General features: G+C 40.4%; 1 protein-coding gene across 1 annotated transcript; it reads right to left on the bottom strand.

Annotated features, from left to right (window-relative positions):
- Positions 1-118: 118 nt before the first annotated feature.
- On the bottom strand, positions 119-25138 carry LOC121549131 (enhancer of rudimentary homolog). Its single transcript, XM_041860988.1, has 4 exons — positions 25005-25138; positions 3120-3207; positions 2035-2155; positions 119-1139 (listed from the first exon to the last, which is right to left on the bottom strand). Exons 1-4 carry the CDS (start codon positions 25005-25007, stop codon positions 1037-1039), a joined length of 315 nt encoding a protein of 104 aa, XP_041716922.1. The 5' UTR covers positions 25008-25138; the 3' UTR covers positions 119-1036.

Here is a 25138-nt window from a genome sequence, read left to right as displayed (position 1 = left end):
CCATCTCTCAATTCATTTGTGAATCTTCAATGCACTTGTTCTCATCTTCTCAGTAAATAAGCATAGGTGCACTCATACCGTAGTGTATTGATATGCTTTCAGTAAAACACACTCCAAATAAAATCTGAAAAGAATAGTTTATTTCCTGTATTCAGAGAAAATAAACAAAATTACTGGAGAAAACATGAATAGATGTCAGACAAATACCAAATAAAGTTTACAAAAACAGGATTTCACAGGTCTTAAATAAAAATTATGGTAGTAAGAGGTGCAAATATGGAAAATAAATCTGACAACTCACCCTAAATTAATAATCAGCATTTCAGGACAATCATTTGTCAGATGTTATAAAATGAACAAATTACACCCTTATCGGACATCATCAGTGGCGTGTTTCAATTAAACTCTCGCTTACTTTTATAAAAACAAAGCAAATAGTCACATTCCTCATAACCCTCTTCCTTGAACAGAAATTAACATTTATTGAAAGACAAACAATAATGATACAAAAATAGTTATCCTGTTTTTAGTTCCTGTATCCTTGTTTGTCTAGTATTTATTTTGTTCAATAGACCCATCTTTACCAATAAATTAGTCCTTCAATCAACTAGCCACTCCCACAAAGAATAGACCCAAACAAATCATAGGCTTGTCTCCCCACCCCAAGATCACTGTCGCTGTTCGAATACTTTCCTCCCTTCTTTGGACTAATCACTTATCGGATTCAGTTGAATTGGTGAAAGCAAAATGGTTGATAACCTTGCTCTCATCTATCCAATCACTTCTAGATCTGTGATTATCTCAAGGGAGGGTGAATGCACTGTGTGTATTCGAAAAGGGCCACTGTCCCCCTCACTATACAGCCTCTACCAAAAAGCCAAGGCCCACCCATGGTGCAGGATTAAGTTGCCCCTATGTACTGGTCTCGAATCAGTTTGGGCTTTTTACTTCCTAGTGGTTTTTACTTCAGGGTGGAGTAAACTGATCCTAGATCTGTGCAAAGGGGACAACCTCTCGGCTCCTTCCCTTCCTGCCTTTACTTCCCAGCTTGTTGGGCTTGACGCCGCAGCAGCACGTAGATCTTCTCCTTGATCCAGTCTTTGTTGTACGGCTGGTACGTCTGAGTGTCCGCCCGGTACCTGGATAGAGTAGGAGGTTCGTATGAAAAATGTATGCACTCACTAACTAAGTCGCTCTGGATAAGAGCGTCTGCTAAATGATTAAAATGTAAATGTAAAAATGTTCGTATTCATTAGACACCAAATGCAAGAAAAAAGGCAAACTTGGGAGGAAACACCTAGCGTGTATTCACTAGGGAACGGGGAGGGACCTACCTTAATTTGTTCAATAGAAACTCAACTGTTTGGACTAATGATTACACCCATTGAATTGTCCAATAAGAAACACTAGTTTTCTATTGCAAGACATTTTGAATATGACCCAGGAGAGACATGTCATGAACATAACTTTCTCTCATTAGATCAAGCCTTGGGGTCAAATAGCCTACTAGACCTCATTATTACTGGGGTGAAAACAGAAGGCAATTCTTAGTCCAAATCCAAAATTGACCCCTAGCCCCCTAAACCTTGGCCACTTTTGACAGCTCCTCAGAGCTGTGAAATGACAGGATAGAACAGGGTCGTATTCACTAGGAACTAAATGGGGAGGGATTACCTGTAAAGGCTTGTATTCATTTTACATTGCAAAACGTTTTGCTACAGTGTGGACTAATGAATACAATCCTGCAGTATAGTATTAGCTCCACTTAGCCCTCTGGTAAGCAAGGTGGAGTTTAGGCTACTGGGCTACACCATTAGGTGTAGCATGCTAGCTGTTCCTGTAGACTTCCAGTCATTGCACTAACGCTAATTAGCAATGGCTCCAGAAACTACCTTCAACTTCCTCTGCACGCAGAGACATAAAAATGGTATCCATGAGTTCATCTGACTCTGGGTAAGTAGAAAAAGGGTAAGTAGAAAAATGCAAAAATGTTGCACTATCCCTTTAACGGTGAGGTTGTACAGTACTACTTACACTAGACAGCTGAGGTCGGCCAAGTCGTCAATGAAGTCAAACAGCTGGCTGATGTCATAGGTAATGGAGGGACTGTTGGGGTTCATCCTCTTCAGGTGCTCCTCGTACATTTTACACACACCTGGATTAGGAGGGACACAGGGTGAGACATAGAACTGCAACGTGTGAAAATACTTAAGTTAAGGACAAAACACCACGGCGACAAACTATTAAACTCAGCGGGTGGCTGCACGATCGCCTGCTGGGTGCCGACGAACGGTGGCGTTGTAGAATGTCAACATGTAGGTAAGGGATCATCAACTAGATTCTGTAGCAAGCCAATTCCTTTCTTGAGCGGATGGTCAGGAGGCCGGGAACATAATATAAAATCATTTGTAGACTGCAAATTGACCGCAAGAAGCCCAAACATATAATATTTGACTAAAACAGTCATTTCAAACCGTGCTTACATTTGTATACGATCACATCTCTTATACGTGGGAATACTTTGGAACAGATTTCCAAAAGAAAACATTTAATGTATTTTAATTTAATTTTTGCTGATAAAACTTGTGGGGCCAAATCTGCGGGCAGCCAGTTGGGGAACCCTGATGTAGATGTCTGGTCAGAGTCGATTAGACGGCCACCTGCTGCTTTTAACCGTTTGTTGGCACAGTGCGCTTTATTTTTTACACTAGGGTCGTGTTCAATAGGGCACACTGTAGCAAAATGGCGACGTTAGCTAGCTAAGCTCATGCGCAGAAACACGTCATCTGGTCTAAAGGTTGAGTCGCGCAGGTCGTCAAATCAAAGGCATTCCTTTGCTATAATGTAGTTTTTGATGAAAATGAAAAAGTGTCAGTTTGTCATTTTCGTGAGGTTGTAGTAATGACATGCTCAGCTACATAAGACATTGGCTCAAATCTAGGTTGTGCCTTTAGATTGAGAAAATTAACAACTAAGGACACATTCACTTCTCCCATCTACTTCCCAAACCACGGTCTGGTTTGTGGAGTCTGCTTCTCGAGACATTCCCGGAAGTATTAGCCTGTTGGAACTCTGGTTTTAAAAACTCTGTTGCACTCTGTCTGTAGATTGACTCTCACCCTCCATGCATTCGTTGACTGACTCGTAGTCGGCATATGTTCTCCCCTCTGGTCTCTTTGTTGGCTGGACAAGCAGAATTGTGTGTGACTGCAAAGCAGAGAAACAAGAACAATTGTCACAGACTAGGGCTGACCCCAATTAGTCTACTGGTTGATTGTTTGGTCGTTCGGCTGTTTGTCGACCGAGATTGTTTTAGAGGCTTCATATGGAGGGTGTGACGCAATTGCGGAGCCTCCAGAGGCATGAAGAGGCCAAATCGAGCTCTGTACCGCATCGCCACGCGCCTCCCAAATTTTTTAACAATGCGGAGGGCTCTGTATAGCTCCGCATTGACATGATTGGTTGACAGTAGGTGGGGGCGGTACATCCTGTATAAACACAAACTCACTTCCTTGACAACAGCTCTGCGCAATAATTATGAATGCCCTGACTTCTGCTGAGTCCATTCTTGCCCTGACTTCTGCGGAGGCCATATCACTGTAAATGCTGCATGGCCAATGCAGACGATCGGTTGATCATGTGCCCAGATGCACAATGCACTTCTCTCTCCAGAATGCGCTCTCCCGCAAATTTGTGCACATTCATTGTTTCATAAATTCAGTGTGAATTGTTTGCGTTTGATTGTTAGTGTATATCAATTCCCCATTACATATATCACCAGTAGTACATTTACCGTTAATTCCTATAATCTCTAATCTACAATGTTTCTTACTTTGGTTGCTGTCATTTAATATTATTATTCCAGTCTTCCTGTTCTCGTTATCTGAGTGGACACTGTTTGCAGAGTGCACAACCTATGCTACACTTGTGAGAAACAAGTTTGTTTGTTTAATTCCATTTACGAGTTCTCTCAATTTAGTCATTCTCTTTTGTTTGGAGCGCTCCTGTCAATGTTGAGTAAGGACACGTAGAAGTATGGCCTGCGCGCAAATGTAGGCATCTGATAGTATTTCTGAATGGCTTAACGCACCACCACTAATGACGTGTGGAGATTCTCAAAGTAATGTTTTCTTCACCTCAAAACAGCATGCAAACAAAGTCTGTTTTTACATCAATTGACAATTACAATAGCTCCTCAATGTATTAGAAAAATATTTCCAGCTCTCTCCCTTTTGATAACCACTCAGCGTGAAAGGGAAAAATGTCACGCTCTGATCCAGTGGAAAAGTCAAAATAGGCTTCTTATCAGTGCTTGACTTGGACTGAAATAGGTTCCGGTACTCATTTTGGGTGCTGGTACTGTTTATATTTAGGTGCAGGAGCTCCACAATACTTTGGAGCTAATATTATATTAGAGGAACAGGAGCTCAAGCAGTAGAAAATTGGAGGTGCCGGTACTCATCTCCGGTGAGCTCCTGCCCAAGTCGAGCACTGCTTCTTATCCCTTGCGCAAATAGCCTACAGCTGTGTCTGTCCCGAGCTCACTGGTGCAGGAAACTGAAGGCCCAGAATATTTTATACGTTCCAATTTCGCTAGCACAAGCTTCGGCCTGGACCCAAGTTAATACGTTTCTAGTTTGTTGCAGACAGGCCATGTGTAGCCAATGTGATTTATAGGACATTTATTTTTATCAGGATATTTTCTACCTGCAGGCTGCAATGTTTTTATTTGTTGGCTTTATGTAGGCTATTTTTACATAAACTCAGCAAAAAAAATAAACGTCCTCTCAGTCAACTGTGTTTATTTTCATCAAACTTAACATGTGTAAATATTTGTATGAACATCAGATTCAACAACTGAGACAAACTGAACAAGTTCCACAGACATGTGACTAACAGAAATTGAATAATGTTTCCCTGAACAAAGGGAGGGGGGTCAAAACCAAAGGTAACAGTCAGTATCTGGTGTGGCCACCAGCTGCACTAAGTACTGCAGTGCATCTCCTCCTCATGGACTGCACCAGATTTGCCGGTTCTTGCTTGAGATGTTACCCCACTCTTCCACCAAGGCAACTGCAAGTTCCCGGACATTTCTGGGGGGCATGGCCCTAGTCCTCACCCTTCGATCCAACAGGTCCCAGACGTGCTCAATGGGATTGAGATCCGGGCTCTTCGCTGGCAATAGCAGAACACTGACATTCCTGTCTTGCAGGAAATCACGCACAGAACAAGCAGTATGGCTGGTGGCATTGTCATGCTGGAGGGTCATGTCCCACTAAGCCCAAACCAGATGGGATGGCATATCGCTGCAGAATGCGGTGGTAGCCATGCTGGTTAAGTGTGCTGTGAATTCTAAATAAATCACAGACAGTGTCACCAGCACCACCAAAATCTCAAATTTGGACTCCAGACCAAAGGACACATTTCCACCGGTCTAATGTCCATTGCTCGTGTTTCTTGGCCCAAGCTAGTCTCTTCTTCTTAGTGGTGTCCTTTAGTAGTGGTTTCTTTGCAGAAATTCGACCATAAAGGCCTGATTCACACCGTCCCCTCTGAACAGTTGATGTTGAGATGTGTCTGTTACTTGAACTCTGTGAAGCGTTTATTTGGGCTGCAATTTCTGAGGCTGGTGACTAATGAACTTATCCTCTGCAGCAGAGGTAACTCTGGGTCTTCCATTCGTGTGGCAGTCCTCATGAGAGCCAGTTTCATCATAGCGCTTGATGGTTTTTGAAACTGCACTTGAAGAAACTTTCAAAGTTCATGAAATGTTCCGTATTGACTGACCATGTCTTAAAGTAATGATGGACTGTCTTTTCTCTTTGCTTATTTGAGCTGTTCTTGCAATAATATGGACTTGGTCTTTTACCAAATAGGGCTATATTCTGTATGTCACCCCTACCTTGTCACAACAACTGATTGGCTCAAACGCAATAAGGAGAAAATTTAATTTGTGTAATTTCTTTCAAGAATGCACACCTGTTAATTGAAATGCATTCCAGGTGACTACCTCATGATGCTGGTTGAGAAAATGCCAAGAGTGTGCAAAGCTGTCATCGAGGCAAATATTTTGATTTGTTTAACACCTTTTCTGTTACTACATGATTCCATGTGTTATTTCATAGTTTTGATGTCTTCACTATTTTTACTATTTTCTGCATTGTAGAATAAGAAAGAAAAACCCTTGAATGAGTAGGTGTTCTAAAACTTTTGACCGGTAGTGTATATTAGGACTATACTGTAATAGCTATTAAAACGATTTCCTAGTCAAACCATTATTACTGTTCCAGCTGGCTGATAGGCGTTATTAGGTAGGTAATGTTAAGCGTAGCAGAGAATTGTCGACCAACCTTTACTTGGTGATACTTCCTCAATTCCCCACTGGGATCTTCCATCTCTTGTTGCAGGGGGCTCGTTTCAATTTAGAAAATACTCTTATTGAATAAAATAATGTTTTGCTACATGAAGTAATCCAACAATGTGTACACCGCCATCTTGTCTATTTCAATTCTTCTTTCATTGATCGAGACAGTTGAGTGTCATGACATGCAACACTTTGTGGTGGACACCCACCTGTCGCAATCTATGAGAGAATATTTAAAATAGTACACGTTTTTGGATTACTTCATGGAGCAAAACATGTATTTTTCTAATTTAAAACAAACCCCCTGCAACTACACAAGTTTAGAAGACATGCGTTGTCTTCCCAGTCGAGAATTGAGTTAGTGTCGCCAAGTAAAGGTTGGTCAAAAATGATCTGGGCTACGCTTAACGCCCACACCAGTAGAAATCCACTTTCTCGAGCTGAAAGATGATGGCCAGAGTTTACCAATATTGCAGCACAACGATTTAAGTTTTATGTTTTTATGTTTTAGTCTAAGTATGATATACACTGCTCAAAAATAAAGGGAACACTAAAATAACACATCCTAGATCTGAATGAATGAAATAATCTTATTAAATAATTTTTTCTTTACATAGTTGAATGTGCTGACAACAAAATCACAAACAAATTATCAATGGAAATCAAATTTATCAACCCATGGAGGTCTGGATTTGGAGTCACCCTCAAAATTAAAGTGGAAAACCACACTACAGGCTGATCCAACTTTGATGTAATGTCCTTAAAACAAGTCAAAATGAGGCTCAGTAGTGTGTGTGGCCTCCACGTGCCTGTATGACCTCCCTACAACGCCTGGGCATGCTCCTGATGAGGTGGCGGATGGTCTCCTGAGGGATCTCCTCCCAGACCTGGACTAAAGCATCCGCCAACTCCTGGACAGTGTGGTGCAACGTGGCGTTGGTGGATGAAGCGAGACGATGTCCCAGATGTGCTCAATTGGATTCAGGTCTGGGGAACGGGCGGGCCAGTCCATAGCATCAATGCCTTCCTCTTGCAGGAACTGCTGACACACTCCAGCCACATGAGGTCTAGCATTGTCTTGCATTAGGAGGAACCCAGGGCCAACCGCACCAGCATATGGTCTCACAGGGGGTCTGAGGATCTCATCTCGGTACCTAATGGCAGTCAGGCTCCCTCTGGCGAGCACATGGAGGGCTGTGCGGCCCCCCAAAGAAATGCCACCCCACACCATGACTGACCCACCGCCAAACCGGTCATGCTGGAGGATGTTGCAGGCAGCAGAACATTCTCCACGGCGTCTCCAGACTCTGTCACGTCTGTCACATGTGCTCAGTGTGAACCTGCTTTCATCTGTGAAGAGCACAGGGCGCCAGTGGCGAATTTGCCAATCTTGGTGTTCTCTGGCAAATGCCAAACGTCCTGCACGGTGTTGGGCTGTAAGCACAACCCCCACCTGTGGACGTCGGGCCGTCATACCACCCCCATGGAGTCTGTTTCTGACTGTTTGAGCAGACACATGCACATTTGTGGCCTGCTGGAGGTCATTTTGCAGGGCTCTGGCAGTGCTTCTCCTGCTCCTCCTTGCACAAAGGCAGAGGTAGCGGTCCTGCTGCTGGGTTGTTGCCCTCCTACGGCCTCCTCCACGTCTCCTGATGTACTGGCCTGTCTCCTGGTAGCGCCTCCATGCTATGGACACTACGCTGACAGACACAGCAAACCTTGCCACAGCTCGCATTAATGTGCCATCCTGGATGAGCTGCACTACCTGAGCCACTTGTGTGGGTTGTAGACTCCGTCTCATGTTACCACTAGAGTGAAAGCACCGCCACCATTCAAAAGTGACCAAAACATCAGCCAGGAAGCATAGGAACTGAGAAGTGGTCTGTGGTCACCACCTGCAGAACCACTCCTTTATTGGGGGTGTCTTGCTAATTGCCTATAATTTCCACCTGTTGTCTATTGCATTTGCACAACAGCATGTGAAATGTATTGTCAATCACTGTTGCTTCCTAAGTGGACAGTTTGATTTCACAGAAGTGTGATTGACTTGGAGTTACATTGTGTTGTTTAAGTGTTCCCTTTATTTTTTTGAGCAGTGTATTTGGGATTGAAATGACAACTCCGAACTGCCCACTTGCAAATCTGTGTGTATGCGTTGTCTTTTCCTATGATATAACAAATTATTTTCAGCCTACGTTTTGTTTCAGGGCTGGGTTTTATTTGAATGTTACCACCACTGGAGGTTCCTCAGAGGAAGGGGAGGACCATCCTATTCAGTGAATTTCAGAAAATAGAAAGTGAAACATAAAACAAAAGTTATCCTTTTTAGATAAAACTATACTAAATATATTCACGTCACCAAATAACTGATTAAAACACACTGGGTGTTTGACAAAATGCATACTACCGTGCTCCAAGCACGCAAATTGGAGCACAGGAGGGTCGTGGTATGACTCATAATCAAAGTATGCGAAACGGAGCACGGAGGGCACTTCTCGAATGAGTACTCCGTTTGTACATATTTTGAAGCATAAATTGATGCAAGCTTCAACAGAAAGTATGCACAGAAATGATGCAAACACGTAGAAAATTACATTTCTTGAAATCAATGGCGCCCATTATTCGAGCTGAAGCGAGAGAAAATACACTCCGACTATGGAATGAAATGTTGCCTATTGACATCATGTCGCCTGAGTACAACATTTTATATTGATATGTTAATAAAGACATGCCGTGTTAATTCTGGCATGTTTACCTACAATACCCACTGTATTGCCTACAATACTCACTGTAGTGGGTGTAGATCACAAGCTCATAGTAAGTCAATACAATGTTCAGGACCAGTTTATTAGTGGCCACCCATTCCAAAACAGACTGCAACTCTTTGTTAAGGGTTTCAGTGACTTCATTAGCTGTGGTTGCTGATGTGTATATGGTTGAATCATCAGAATACATGGACACGCATGCTTTGTTTAATGCCAGTGGCAGGTCATTGGCAAAAATAGAAAATAATAGAGGGCCTAGAGAGCTGCCTTGTGGTACACCACACGTTACATGTTTGACATTAGAGAAGCTTCCATTAAATAAAACCCTTTGAGTTATATTAGATAGATTGCCATATCGTGGATTCAGAGCTGAGGTTGAAAAGCCATACGTTTTCAACAACAGGTTATGGTCAATAATATCAAAGGCTGCACTGAAATCTAACAGTACAGCTCCCACAATCTTCTTATTATCAATTTATTTCAACCAATCATCAGTCATTTGTGTCAGTGTAGTATATGTTGAGTGCCCTTCCCTATAAGCATGCTGAAAGTCTGTTAATTTGTTTACAGATAAATAACATTGTATTTGGTCAAACAGTTCGCTAAGAGCTGGCAGCAAGCTTATAAGTCTGCTGTTAGAACCAGTAAAGGCCGCTTTAACATTCTTGGGTAGTGGAATTACTAAAGGCTTCCCTCCAGGCCTGAGGACAAAGACTTTCCTCTAGGCTCAGATTCAAGATATGACAGATAGGAGTGGCTATAGTGTCAGCTACAATCCTCAGTAGCTTTCCATCTAAGTTGTCAATGCCAGGAGGTTTGTCATTATTGATCGATAACAATAATTTGTCCACCTCTCCCACACTAACTTTACAAAATTCAAACTTGCAATGCTTTTCTTTCATTATTTGTTTTTATGCATGACTACGATGGCTCACTGTCCATTGTTGGCATTTCCTGCTTAAGTTTGCCCAATTTGCCAATGAAGTAATCATTAAAATAATTGCCAAAATCAAATGGTTGTGATGAATAAGCCATCTGATTCGAAGAAAGATGGAGTTGAATTTGTCTTTCTGCCCATCATTTCATTTAAAGTACTCCAAAGCTTTATACAGTTTCTTCTTCTTTTTGTTGAGTTTAGTCACATCATTTCTCAATTTTCAGTAAGTCAACCAGTCAGATGTGCAGCCAGACTTTTTAGCCACTCCTTTTGCCCCATCTTTCAACCAGACAGTTTTTCAATTCCTCATCAATCCATGGAGCCTTAACAGTCCTAACAGTCAGTTTCCTAACAGGTGCATGTTTATCAATAATCAGAAGAAGCAATTTAATAAATTCATCAAGTGCAGCGTCTGGATACTCCTTATTAAATCACATCAGACCAACAAATATTTTGTACATCATCCACATATGAGTCACAGCAAAATCTTTTGTATGATCTCTTATACACTATTTTAGGCCCAGCTGTTGGAACTTTGGCTTATCTGGATATATGTGATCACTGCATCCAATGGGTACGGATACAGGTTTAGAACAACGTTCTACAATATTAGTAAAAATGTGATCGATACATGTGGATGATCTTGTTCCTGTAGTGTTTGTAAACACCCTGGTAGGTTGATTAATAACCTGAACCAGATTACATGCACTAGTTACAGTAACAAGCTTCCTCTTGAGCAGACAGCTTGATGAAAACCAGTCAATATTCAGGTCCCCAAGAAAGTAGACCTCTCTGTTTACATCACATACACTATCAAGCATTTCACACATATTATTTAGAGACTGACTGTTCGCACTTGGTGGCCTATAGCAACACCCCAAAAGAAAAGGCGTTAGATGTGACAAGTGAACCTGCAACCTCAACACTTCAATAACACTTGACATAAGATCTTCTAAGCATTACAGGGATATGGCTCTGAATATATTCAGCACCACCTCCCCCATAACCATGTCTCTTCTATAGATGTTATATTTTTGTATTGCTACTGCTGTATCAAATTAATTATCTAAGTGAGTCTCAGAAATGGCTAATATATTAATGTTATCCGATGTTAGAAATAAGGTTAATGAAATCAATAACTTGCTAAGGCTACATATATTCATATGGGCTATTTAATAAGAGTGTGGAGCACGGTAGTATGCATATAGAGAAACACCCATTCTTTTGCAATGAAGGTCTACAGTTGCCTCACCCCCTTCCATAGACTTCCATAGTAATTATGACGACTTCCGGTGGACATCCACCAACCTAACTGAGCTCTTGCAGCATGAACTGACATGTTGTCCAACCAATCAAAGGATCAGAACTGAAAGCTACAGCTAGCTAGCGCTGCATAAAAAAGTGTGGTGAGTAGTTGACTCCGAGACAGACAATTTAATAGTTTTTAATTAAAATGTGAATCTTCAAAAATTAAGGAAAAGCAGCAGAGGGAGAGCTAGCTATATTTTGTATTTTTCTTCTTCTAAGTTTACCTTTCACTTACTAGCTAATGCAGCTAATTTAGCCTACTCAACAACCTGACTAAAACAGAGAGGAACACTATGTTAGCTAGCTGGCTTAGGCTATCCAACACGGCCACTCTTCCAAGTCAGAGTAAGCTGTCTGTTTTATTAATTTATTGCCACCGGGGCCTGTCAGTGTAGCTGCTAAACTGCTTAATGTACACTGTACTGCGTGATTGTACACATGGATTGGACTATGACGTTAGCTAATATGGTGACAACTATGTAGGTTGTGTAGCGGTTATGGTATGAAGGTTTGGCTTTGAGTTTTTTTTCCCCACCTTGTCACAGACAGTTGATGTGTTGTGCACTGACGTCCACAAGCAAAGGGAAAAGGAAAGGAGGAGATTGCGTAGATGCTAGAAGGAATTATACAACGAGCAAAGTGAATATGCTGGTAGGCCTATGTGGCTCCTATGAAAGTGAATTGTGTGTGCGGGTGATCATTCTGTTGATTCTGTTGCAAACAGTTTCTTAAAATGGAAGAAAGCGGAACGAAAAGGGGATGGACCTACCTGAATCTCTCGTTTTAGTTGCGAAACGGAACTGTTTGGACTAATGATTACACCCCAGATCAGCCAGATGCAGGCAAGAGGAAGTATTTTTATTTTTTGGGGGGGGTAGAGCAGCTTAATATTGCAGATAGATTGTAACTTCCATCAATGTAATTGTCTGCATCACTTCCAATCCCCCCATGTTTATATATATATATATATATATATATATATATATATATACACATACATACATACACACACAGTGGGGAGAACAAGTATTTGATAACCTGCCGATTTTGCAGGTTTTCCTACTTACAAAGCATGTAGAGGTCTGTAATTTTTATCATATGTACACTTCAACTGTGAGAGACGGAATCTAAAACAAAAATCCAGAAAATCACATTGTATGATTTTTAAGTAATTAATTAGCATTTTATTGCATGACATAAGTATTTGATCACCTACCAACCAGTAAGAATTCCGGCTCTCACAGACCTGTTAGTTTTTCTTTAAGAAGCCCTCCTGTTCTCTACTCATTAACTGCACCTGTTTGAACTCGTTACCTGTATAAAAAGACACCTGTCCACACACTCAAACAGACTCCAACCTCTCCACAATGGCCAAGACCAGAGAGCTGTGTAAGGACATCAGGGATAAAATTGTAGACCTGCACAAGGCTGGGATGGGCTACAGGATAATAGGCAAGCAGCTTGGTGAGAAGGCAACAACTGTTGGCGCAATTATTAGAAAATGGAAGAAGTTGTTCTAAACTCCACTCGCCGTGTTTGGAGGAAGAAGGATGAGTACAACCCCAAGAACACCATCCCAACCATGAAGCATGGAGGTGGAAATATCATTCTTTGGGGATGCTTTTCTGCAAAGGGGACAGGACGACTGCACCGTATTGAGGGGAGGATGGATGGGGCCATGTATCGCGAGATCTTGTTATTATTAGAAAATGGAAGAAGTTCAAGATGACAGTCAATCAGCCTTGGTCTGGGGCTCCATTCAAGATCTCACCTCATGGGGCATCAATGATCATGAGGAAGGTGAGGGATCAGCCCAGAACTAGACGGCAGGACCTGGTCAATGACCTGAAGAGAGCTGGGACTACAGTCTCAAAGAAAACCATTAGTAACACACTCCGCCGTCATGGATTAAAATCCTGCAGCGCACGCAAGGTCCCCCTGCTCAAGCCAGTGCATGTCCAGGCCCGTCTGAAGTTTGCCAATGACCATCTGGATGATCCAGAGGAGGAATGGGAGAAGGTAATGTGGTCTGATGAGACAAAAAGAGCTTTTTGGTCTAAACTCCACTCGCCGTGTTTGGAGAAAGAAGAAGGATGAGTACAACCCCAAGAACACCATCCCAACTGGGAAGCATGGAAGTGGAAACATCATTATTTGGGGATGCTTTGCTGCAAAGGGGATAGGACAACTTCACCGCATCAAAGGGACGATGGACGGGGCCATGTACCGTCAAATTCTGGGTGAGAACCTCCTTCCCTCAGCCAGGGCATTGAAAATGGGTCGTGATTGGTATTCCAGCATGACAATGACCCAAAACACACAGCCAAGGCAACAATGGAGTGGCTCAAGAAGAAGCACATTAAGGTCCTGGAGTGGCCTAGCCAGTCTCAAGACCTTAATCCCATAGAAAATCTGTGGAGGGAGCTGAAGGTTGGAGTTGCCTAACGTCAGCCTCGAAACCTTAATGACTTGGAGAAGATCTGCAAAGAGGAGTGGGACAAAATCCCTCCTGAGATGTGTGCAAACCTGGTGGCCAACTACAAGAAACATCTGACATCTGTGATTGCCAACAAGGGATTTGCCACCAAGTACTAAGTCATGTTTTGCAGAGGGGTCAAATACTTATTTCCCTCATTAAAATGCAAATCAATTCATAACATTTTTGAATGCGTTTTTCTGGATTTTGTTGTTGTTATTCTGTCTCTCACTGTTCAAATAAACCTACCATTAAAATTATAGACTGATCATTTCTTTGTCAGTGGGCAAACGTACAAAATCAGCAGGTGATCAAATACTGTTTTCCCCCTCACTGTATATACACATACATACACATCTTTAAAAAATATATATATTCCCCTTTATTACTTTCCAATCCCGCCACCCTTTCCCTACTTGGAGTAAACTTGTGAACAACAATGCTTAGTAGGTATAAGCTGGAAGTAGAATCCTATCTCCATTTTATGGACACAGTCAATTTTACAATTGTATTTGTTGTTTTTTTCTCCTGAACTTCCTCTACTCTCAACCTCTCCGATAATTTTCATGATGTCCATCCGGTTTGCTTCTATATGCCATATCTTTCTAACGGTGCTCTTTCACAAAAGCTCCCAGCATACAACCTATATACTTATTATGGTCACAGTATGCTCACATTATTAGTTATCTTGTTATTGTTAGTTGTTAGTAGTTCCATCCTTCATTCCATTCAACACCTCCCATTTATCTTTTAACACCATCCATATAGGATTTATATTTGCCATATATATATATATACACACCACACACACACACAGTGGGGGAAAAAAGTATTTAGTCAGCCACCAATTGTGCAAGTTCTCCCACTTAAAAAGATGAGAGAGGCCTGTAATTCTCATCATAGGTACACGTCAACTATGACAGACAAAATGAGAAAAAAAAATCCAGAAAATCACATTGTAGGATTTTTAATGAATTTAATTGCAAATTATGGTGGAAAATAAGTAAGTATTTGGTCAATAACAAAAGTTTCTCAATAGTTTGTTATATACCCTTTGTTGGCAATGACACAGGTCAAACGTTTTCTGTAAGTCTTCACAAGGTTTTCACACACTGTTGCTGGTATTTTGGCCCATTCCTCCATGCAGATCTCCTCTAGAGCAGTGATGTTTTGGGGCTGTCGCTGGGCAACACGGACTTTCAACTCCCTCCAAAGATTTTCTATGGGGTTGAGATCTGGAGACTGGCTAGGCCACTCCAGGACCTTGAAATGCTTCTTACGAAGCCACTCCTTCGTTGTCCGGGCGGTGTGTTTGGGATCATTGTCATGCTGAAAGACCCAGCCACGTTTCATCTTCAATGCCCTTGCTGATGGAAGGAGGTTTTCACTCAAAATCTCACGATACATGGCCCCATTCATTCTTTCCTTTACACGGATCAGTCGTCCTGGTCCCTTTGCAGAAAAACAGCCCCAAAGCATGATGTTTCCACCCCCATGCTTCACAGTAGGTATGGTGTTCTTTGGATGCAACTCAGCATTCTTTGTCCTCCAAACACGACCAGTTGAGTTTTTACCAAAAAGTTATATTTTGGTTTCATCTGACCATATGACATTCTCCCAATCCTCTTCTGGATCATCCAAATGCACTCTAGCAAACTTCAGACGGGCCTGGACATGTACTGGCTTAAGCAGGGGGACACGTCTGGCACTGCAGGATTTGAGTCCCTGGCAGCGTAGTGTGTTACTGATGGTAGGCTTTGTTACTTTGGTTCCAGCTCTCTGCAGGTCATTCACTAGGTCCCCCCGTGTGGCTCTGGGATTTTTGCTCACCGTTCTTGTGATCATTTTGACCCCACGGGGTGAGGGAGATTATCAGTGGTCTTGTATGTCTTCCATTTCCTAATAATTGCTCCCACAGTTGATTTCTTCAAACCAAGCTGCTTACCTATTGCAGATTCAGTCTTCCCAGCCTGGTGCAGGTCTACAATTTTGTTTCTGGTGTCCTTTGACAGCTCTTTGGTCTTGGCCATAGTGGAGTTTGGAGTGTGACTGTTTGAGGTTGTGGACAGGTGTCTTTTATACGGATAACAAGTTCAAACAGGTGCCATTAATACAGGTAACGAGTGGAGGACAGAGGAGCCTCTTAAGGAAGAAGTTACAGGTCTGTGAGAGCCAGAAATCTTGCTTGTTTGTAGGTGACCAAATACTTATTTTCCACCATCATTTGCAAATAAATTCATTAAAATCCTACAATGTGATTTTCTGGATTTTTTTTTCCTCAATTTGTCTGTCATAGTTGACGTGTACCTGTGATGAAAATTACAGGCCTCTCTCATCTTTTTAAGTGGGAGAACTTGCACAATTGGTGGCTGACTAAATACTTTTTCCCCCCACTGTGTATATATATATATATATATATATATATATATATATATATATATAAAAATTTATTATTTTTTCAACTGTACTGTGATGTCTTACAAAAGTTCTGAACGTTTCTACAGATTGTGAATTGAAAATAAACATTTTTGCTAAAAGTATTATTATATTATTGATCGATTTACTGACTTTTCAGATCACCCAGTAATGCTATCTGCAGGGTTAGCTCCAGGTAAATATTGCAATCATGTGTCCTTAAACAAGCTACAAATGGACAGTACCAAAACAAATGATCTAATGATTCTGTCTCTTCGCAGCAAAATCTACAGAGCTGGGAAGATTGTATCCCCCATATAAATAACATTCTATTGGTAGCAAGAATTGTATATAATAATTTAAATTGAAAGATTCTAAGTTTTGAATCCGGTGTCGTTTTGCGTATCAGTTTATAAACACTATGCCATGGGATTGGTACGTCAAAAATCTCTTTTGCAATTTATATGGGACGGCTGTCAATCTTTTGGTCCTTAAATGAAACTGATACCTTTTTATTTATCACAGTTTTCCTTAACCAATTATGTTCTTTAATGCAAAGCCGACAGACAAGTTCCTTACTTTCTCCCCCTTCCACTTTCCTCTTCCATTTTTGCGGTAAGGCTGCAATTATTTGGTTGTAATTTTGGGTAGAGCAGACATTTCCATATGTTTTTGTTAGCTGCATAACTCCACCAGTCCTACCGATGATATCATTTACGAAGATTATACCTTTTTTTTACATTTTGTCAAAAAAAGTTGTCAATTAGTATATTTGAGTTTAACCACAATATTTGTTGCATTATTTGTTCTGTCATTTCTGGAGGATTAAATTGAAATTGCAACCAACTTTCTATGGCTTGTTTTAGAAATAGTGATATTTGGGAGATGATTTCCTTTTCAAATAACTGAATGGGAGTGGTTGTAATCTGAATAAAGGGAAAAAGGCCATTCTTTAACATTGGGTGAGACAATCTTACTAATTTGCTAGAGAACCAGTTCGGATTTAAAGTATAACTTTTGTATGACTGAAGCTTTTAGTGATAGGTCTAATGCTTTAATATTTAATAATTTTTGTCCTCCGAATTCATATTCATTATATAAATAGGCCCGTTTAATCTTGTCTGGCTTGCCGTTCCAAATAAAATGGAATATTTTTTTCTCATAATTTAAAAAAAAACTGTTCGCTAGGCGTAGGCAAGACCATAAGCAAATAGGTAAACTGGGATAATACTAAAGAGTTAATCAGGGTGATTTTTTCACAAATTGACAGGTATTTACCTTTCCATGGTAGCAAGATATTATCTATTTTTGCTAACTTTCTATTAAAATTTATTGAAGTGAGATCATTTATTTCCTTTGGGATATGTATTCCAAGTATATCCACATCACCATCAGACCATTTTATTGGTAAACTACATGGTAATGTAACATTTTAATTTTTTTGTGATCCAATACGTAATATCTGTCATAATTTGGTTGTAATCCAGAGAGGTTAGAAAATGTATCTAGATCCTCTATGTGCAAGGAAGTATTGAATGTGTCACTGTCGGTCACCTTGATTACTCCAATTTGTCTCTCGACCTGTGCACCTACGCTATACACTTTCACTTGTAGGCTAGGTTGAAAAGATGAAATGTCTTGTGTCAATTTAGTATTCAACCCCTTTGTTATGCAAGCCGAAATAAGTTCAGGAGTAAAAATTTGCTTAACAAGTCACAATAAATTGCATGGACTCACCGTGTGCAATAAGTGGCACCTATTGGTAGATGGGTAAAAATAAAAAAAGCTGACATTGAATATCCCTTTGAGCATGGTGAAGTTATTAATTGCACTTTGGATGGTTGCATATAATTGCACATTTTTACTCCTGAACTTATATCAATACACCCAGTCACTACAAAGATACAGGTGTCCTTCCTAACTCAGTTGCTGGAGAGGAAGGAAACCGCTCAGGGGTTTCACTATGAGGCCAATGGTGACTTTAAAACAGTTACAGAGTTTAATGGCTGTGATAGGAGTAAACTGAGGATGGATCAACAATATTGTAGTTACTCATTTTACATTTACATTTTAGTCATTTAGCAGACACTCTTATCCAGAGCGACTTACAGTTAGTGAGTGCATACATTTTCATACTGGCCCCCGTGGGAAACGAACCCACAACCCTGGCGTTGCAAGCACCATGCTCTACCAACTGAGCTACAGGGGATACTAACCTAATTGACAGAGTCAACAGAAGGAAGCCTGTATAGAATACAAATATTCCAAAACATGCATCCTGTTTGCCACAAGGCATTAAAGTAATACTGCAAAAAAATGTGGCAAAACAATTACATTTTGTCCTGAATACAAAGTGTGGGGCAAATCCAATACAACACATTACTGAGTACCACTCTCCATATTTTCAAACATAGTTATGGGTATGCTTGTAATCATTACTGACAGGAGTTTTTCAGGATAAAAAAGAAACGGAATGGAGCTAAGCACAGGCAAAATCCTCGAGGAAAACCTGGTTCAGTCTACTTTCCACCAGACAATGGGAGATGAATTCACCTTTCAGTAGGACAATAACCTAAAACACAAGGCTACACTGGAGTTGCTTACCAAGAAGACAGTGAATGTGGCCAAGTTACAGTTTTGACTTAAATCTGCTTGAAAATGTATGGCAAGACCTGAAAATGGTTGTCTAGCAATGATCAACAACCAATTTGACAGAGCTGGAAGTATTTTGAAAATGATAAATGGGCAGATGTTGCCCAATCCAGGTGTGGAAAGCTCTTACAGTTACCCAGAAATACTCAGATGTAATCACTGCCAAAGGTGATTCCAACATGTATTGACTCAGGGATTGAATACTTATCTAAATCAAGATATATATTTTTTTTAATGTTAGAATTTTTCTTCCACTGACAGAATTGTGTAGATCGCCGACAAAAAAAAAGAAGAGACAATTAAATCCATTTTAATCCCACTTTGTAAAATAAGATATGCTTTGAGAACTAACAATCACCAAAATAAAAACTAGACAGTCAGGGAGAATCTAAAATTCCAAAAATGTCATGGCATGGGGCCCCCATTGATTTTGTTATAGTGTTTGAGTCACTCAGATGGCTTATGCCTTGTACTTATGCTATGGTAAAATGTGTATAATTGCAGGAAATTAGCTTTAAAACTACAACATTTTGTCTCTGCGGCCAAGAGGGGGGCCTCAAACTGTGCCATTGGCCACAACCACTACACACACACACAGTGTCACATGAAACTGATCGTATGTGCGGTGCGCTTTTTGACAATTCTTTTCCGCTAATTGCATTATGGAACAAACATTCGAGCGTAGCCTACTGCCTTGTGCACATTGCTGCACTTATGTGAAAAAATAATAGTTTATCATTTTAAGCTAAACATTCTGATCTGTTGCATCAAAGTCATTGCTTTTTAACATGTTTATGTAGCCTAGGCCTACTGGTTGTATGAATTTGGGATCTAACGTCCCACAACTGTCCCAGAGCATTTGGAATAGGCCATTTCTTTCTCGACAAGCTGACCAATAGAATAGGTAAACTTTCTACTATAGGGGATAGTAGATTGACATAGGCTAGTAATTTTGCTGTTCGTTACTCGTCTTGTTGGCTGAGTAAAAGTACATGTGGACAGTTATTCTAACATCTTTAAAAAGTGCGCATCAGAATTCGTTGCATCCTCGACTTGCATGTTCTGTTAATATTAATTACCATAATCTAAATGTGTCATTCTGAGCACCGTGGGTGGACGACCGAATTAGGTTATGCACCTAATGCATATGGGCCCGGTAAATTTCTGAAATGTCTGGTAAATTAAAATGCTGCCGGTCAAAAGTCCAGTGCCACATTTTCCTAACGGAAACCCTGGTTGGAACCTAAACATGCATTTCATCTCTAGGACAGGAAATTACTTTGACATACAACTTCCTCTGGGGGGGGTCCTTTAAAGGAAAAATCCAATCAGATACACCAGTATTGATGCACAGACTGGTTTGGGTTTTTACTTTACCTTCTTTAACGGTATTTGAATATTTGGTTTGTTATGTGATACGCCGTATGCAAGTCCATTTTTATAGTTTACTCCGCTACTCACGCTCTCTCTCCATGCCGCTTTTGCCCACAGACCTAGCCCCGCCCCGTCACTCAAGGAGCGCATTTGTTTTTTATCAACCACGTGACACTTGCATTCAGTCTGCATGGTCAATGCAGCACATGCAACAATGTTCATGACTGCGATGCTGTTCCCACTTTTCTTCTTAATATAAATACACAAGCATTCTATAATTACACTATTAGTTTGTTTCTTACATCTGCAAACAGCTAGTTTCACTTTTCTTAGCAAGTTGTGACTAAGTTGTGTTTAATCGCTAGTTAGCTGGATAGTTAGCTAATAAATGTACTGAGTCGGAACAAACGTAGCTAGCTATACAGCCTGATACCAGTGATGTGTAGGCCTAAATCAGCATGTTTGTGCAAAAGTATCTTCTAAATTAAACAGAAATAGGCGAGCATCAATATCTTAGCTACATCAAGTAGCTAAGAGAAATCCTTTAGCTAATGTAGCCAAAGATTATAGGGTTCCCTATGAAACACTGACCAACACTTTGGTTCCTACCCTGTCACAATAACTCCTCCCTGGCATTTTCATTCGTTATCATGTCAAACACTATACAAAGTGCCCACTATTATCTTCTAACTATAGAATTAGAATAATAATTCATTTTACATGATTTCAACAGTTCACTCAAGTGTTTTGATCAAAATCGCAATTGTAACATTTGGTTAAAAATAAGACCTCGATTTTTTGACCATACCGTGCAGCCCTATGTGGCAGTGTGGAAATTCTCTCAAATTAGTGCAGAAATTGAAGAAAATGCAGAAAAGTGTTTTTGGTTGAACAATCAGAATGAGACCCATTGAAATCACTTAGAATGTAAGTGTTGCCACCCTAGAGTCACGCACTATTCAAACCAAATTTCGAACTTTTATTATTCCAAAATATAAAATACCTTCAAAATTTTGAAAAATACAGTGATATGATATTTTGACCATATCACCCAGCCCTATAGTCCCAAAATGTGTTACATGTCAGCAGCAGGGAAAACCAATTCCCCCTCTCGTTGAAGCCACATCAGGGCATACCATGGTACTGCAGGCATTGTTAGCAGAAAACAGGATCCCCCATTATAGTGAATGGAAAAATGGCAATCTTCATGTACATAAAATCTATATTTGAAGACAATCATGGTACCAATAATTGCTTATACTACAACAGATGTATGTCCTACCAATTATTTTAAAGTCGCACACAGAACAAGTTATAATTATAATTTGTTGCCAATGGCAGCCTGAAGTAGGCTTGGGCGGTATACCGTGGTATTTGGAAATAACCACAGGATGGTTTTTCAATACCATTGAAACTATTTCTTTGAAGTTTTTCAATACATTTTTATATTTGTAGCTACTTTAAAGTAAATACCTGCAGTCAACTGGTGCAACACGTTAGGAGATAAAGACGATAATGTCCTTCATTTCACCAGTCACATAATTGTACATTTTAAAGCTTACGATAGTTCCCCAGAACAGTTCAGCCAGTCACGTGTTTGTTTGTAAATAGCACAATGGGTGAAAGCGGGAGCAGGTGAGTCCAGCTGTGTATTGACAGGGGTTGCGTTTTATATCGAAAGTCAGTTTTTTTTACTTCAATAGAGTGATCAGGGACGTGCAACTATAGTTTTCCTTCACTGAAAATACATTAGTACAACACAGTCGGCGGAAAATAGCTTCATTTTCATCAGATTACAACAGAAGTGCAACGCTATTTGGCTGGCAGCCACACAAGTAAATGAACGACGCATGGCCATCATTTCTAATGTTTATCATCTAAATGTAAATGTAGCCAGCTACAGTTCCTAATGTTTTGCTTGAAGTTCATCTTTAAATTTTAGGCTGGCTACATGGAAAAAAGTACCAGAGAAAAAAGCTACACATCAGTCAGAGCACTGTCTGCTGATAGAATGGCCGTTAATGAATGCTCATCCGAGTGGAGAAGTGCAACTAAAGCACAAAATGTGTCTGATGCCGAGCAGAAATTACAATAAGAAGCATTTTAGATCTGCGTTTATAAAACGCAGCAAGAGATTTTACGCATTCTATTTTTCCTGCGTGAAAAAAATAAAATAAATCTGCATTAACGTGACCCCTAAGTTTATCTAAGTAAATTACTGAATTAATAAGGCGATGGGGCATCATATTGTGTAAGCTTTCTGCCGTGTTTGAGAAGTCAAAGCCCTTTGGAGTTATCTGTACAGCTGCCACTGCTATCGTTTGATTTCCTTGCGTTTATTCTCCTCCGTTTTCAGCCCGTCTGCTCCTCCCCCATCTTCTCCGAGCAGCAGGCAGGCCCTTTGCCCTAGCAACTCCAGACAGACACAGCGTGTACACATGCTGCTTCAGAGCAGATAAGCATGCATCAAAACTGTTCATTTGCTTGTAAAATGTCCAAACTCACCAAAAATGACATTCGGTGGCTCCTAACTATATGTATAACTTTATGAGCTGGATTGCCGGTCTTTGCAATTCATTTATTTTATTTTGCGCTCGTTAGCATATTTAGTAAGCAGCCTCCATGGAAATTCGCTATTACTTGTGCTTTTTTATTTTTATTTCACCTTTATTTAACCAGGTAAGCCAGTTGAGAACAAGTTCATTTACAACTGCGACCTGGCCAAGATAAAGCAAAGAATTTGCTAATTTGGTTAGCATTCTGGTAACAGATCCCCAATGTTTTTTTTTTTTTTTTTTTATGGCTTGTGTACTAAACCGGTAATACCGTAAATCCCAGAATGAGAGAAGGACGGTATGACAATCTGGAAACTGCCCAACCCTAGCCTGCAGTACCCTGGTCAGCCTTCAACTTGAGTTACTCAATGAGAGGGGTCAGCACTGAGCTAGCCTGCAACGTCACTTCCTGGGGTAGATGGTGGCTAGAAGGGGTCCAGCTTTTGTCAAATTAACATCCGATTTTACTTTTTGTGGAAAGTTAGGAGAACTTACGCAGCAGGTAGGGAGAATTAACGTAGCAGGTTAGGAGAATTAGGTTAAGGGAGGGAAATGGTTAGGGTTAGATAAAATGCAGAAAAATATCAACTTGACGTTAATTTGACAAAAGCTGGAACCGTGGTCCTCTGTAGCTCAATTGGTAGAGCATGGCGCTTGTAACGCCAGGGTAGTGGGTTCAATCCCCGGGACCACCCATACGTAAAAATGTATGCACACATGACTAAGTTGCTTTGGATAAAAGCGTCTGCTAAATGGCATATTATTATATTATTATTTCTAGCCATGACCCTGCGCATGTTAGGTCTCCATGAAATGCCATCTTAACCGACTTCATTTGGCTTCTATGCGCTATTGAGTCTTCACATAGGAATGAATGGTGTCACGTGATCGATGGCTTTGTCCATCCATATATACAGTCATTGGTCAGCAGTCAAGTTTTCAAGATATACAAAATGCATGCATCATCATGATAATGTTGCTAGTGACACTTTGCTTCTTGAAAGTCCAATATCTTGAAAAATGGACTGCTGACATGCAAAAACATTTTGGGACTGTATTAGTCTGATTAATCAGGCTGTAATACACAATTAATTGATATATACAGCCTGAAACTAATGACTACAAAATCGTGTAAATGTTCCTTACAAGCCAGAATGTTTAATAAAATTACATTTTAACTCACTCTACCGGTTGTCTGTGGTGTTGGTCCTTCACATGGTCTAAATTTGAGACAATATCAACAGGAACGTCTTTTTTTACCCGACTTTTTAGATTGCTGGTACTGAAGTTGACATTTCTATCACCAGGCATACGCGCAAAACCATATAAATCCCTGCGGACTTCAGTTAGTATGCATGCATACGTGTTTGCGCATGACCGAAGGCACGTGCACAAGACGGAAGTACATGCACGCATTAATATTTTGTCTCGAATTTTGACCATCTGAAGCCAACACCAGAGTAAGTTCAAATGTAATTTTATTAAACATTCTTGTAAGGAACATTTATACGATTTTGCAGTCATTAGTTTCAGGCTGTATATACCAATTAATTGTGTATTACAGCCTGATTAATCAGACTTGAACTGTATCAACAGTGGACTAATGAAAAAATAAAACAATATTTGAGTGGATTTAACATTAACTACTTAATAATGCACGTCAGCCAGCTTGAACAGCAATAGTAGTCTGACTAGGCTATATGTTTTATAGCTAATAATGTAGCTAACGACCAAACAATCTGACCATGACGATGTCTTCCACAATTGCATGAAGTAGGTAAATATTGTTATTTCACACAGCGCAGCTGGTATTGTATTATTCACCGACAGTTACAATTCATCCAATGAGAATTGAGCATTGACGGAATTTAGTCTCTTTACTAACAAATCAGCTTTCCTAACTGCTGTCCCGATAACATAGTTGCTGCTCTTGTACTATGATAGTCATCCACATTCATGAGGCTAACATTAGTAACTACATTTAGCTCATACCATTTAGGCAAATTTGCATCTATAGTCGTAGCTAGTAAAGTTGCGAGCTCCTGCCAGAGCCTTGTGGCTCGGGCTACTGCTAGCCACAGTAAGCAAAAGTCAAATGATTGAATAATAAAGTTGATCTCGCATTGTAAGAAGAAAAAACACAAACAATCACTCTTACCATGTTTGTTCTGGTGTCCAAAAAGGCTTTTCTAGCTAGACTTGCAGATTCCGCGTTTAATTTGCTGTTATATTGCTTTTGCTATCCCCGTGCAATGCAGCTGTTACGGAAAGAAAGTACGAGAAGGAAGTAGA

Source organism: Coregonus clupeaformis, chromosome 33 (genome assembly GCF_020615455.1).
Source record: "Coregonus clupeaformis isolate EN_2021a chromosome 33, ASM2061545v1, whole genome shotgun sequence".
NCBI lineage: Eukaryota > Metazoa > Chordata > Actinopteri > Salmoniformes > Salmonidae > Coregonus > Coregonus clupeaformis.
Note: the sequence above shows the minus strand (reverse complement) of the source record. Positions and strands in the feature narration are given on the sequence as shown.

Bases quoted from the DNA above. Each gene is read 5' to 3' on its own strand.
- LOC121549131 (XM_041860988.1), bottom strand. The intron at 2,156-3,119 runs GTGAGAGTCAAT...CTCCTAATCCAG, and splicing joins AGTCAACGAATGCATGGAGG to GTGTGTGTAAAATGTACGAG. The intron at 1,140-2,034 runs GTAAGTAGTACT...TACTCTATCCAG, and splicing joins GCCGACCTCAGCTGTCTAGT to GTACCGGGCGGACACTCAGA.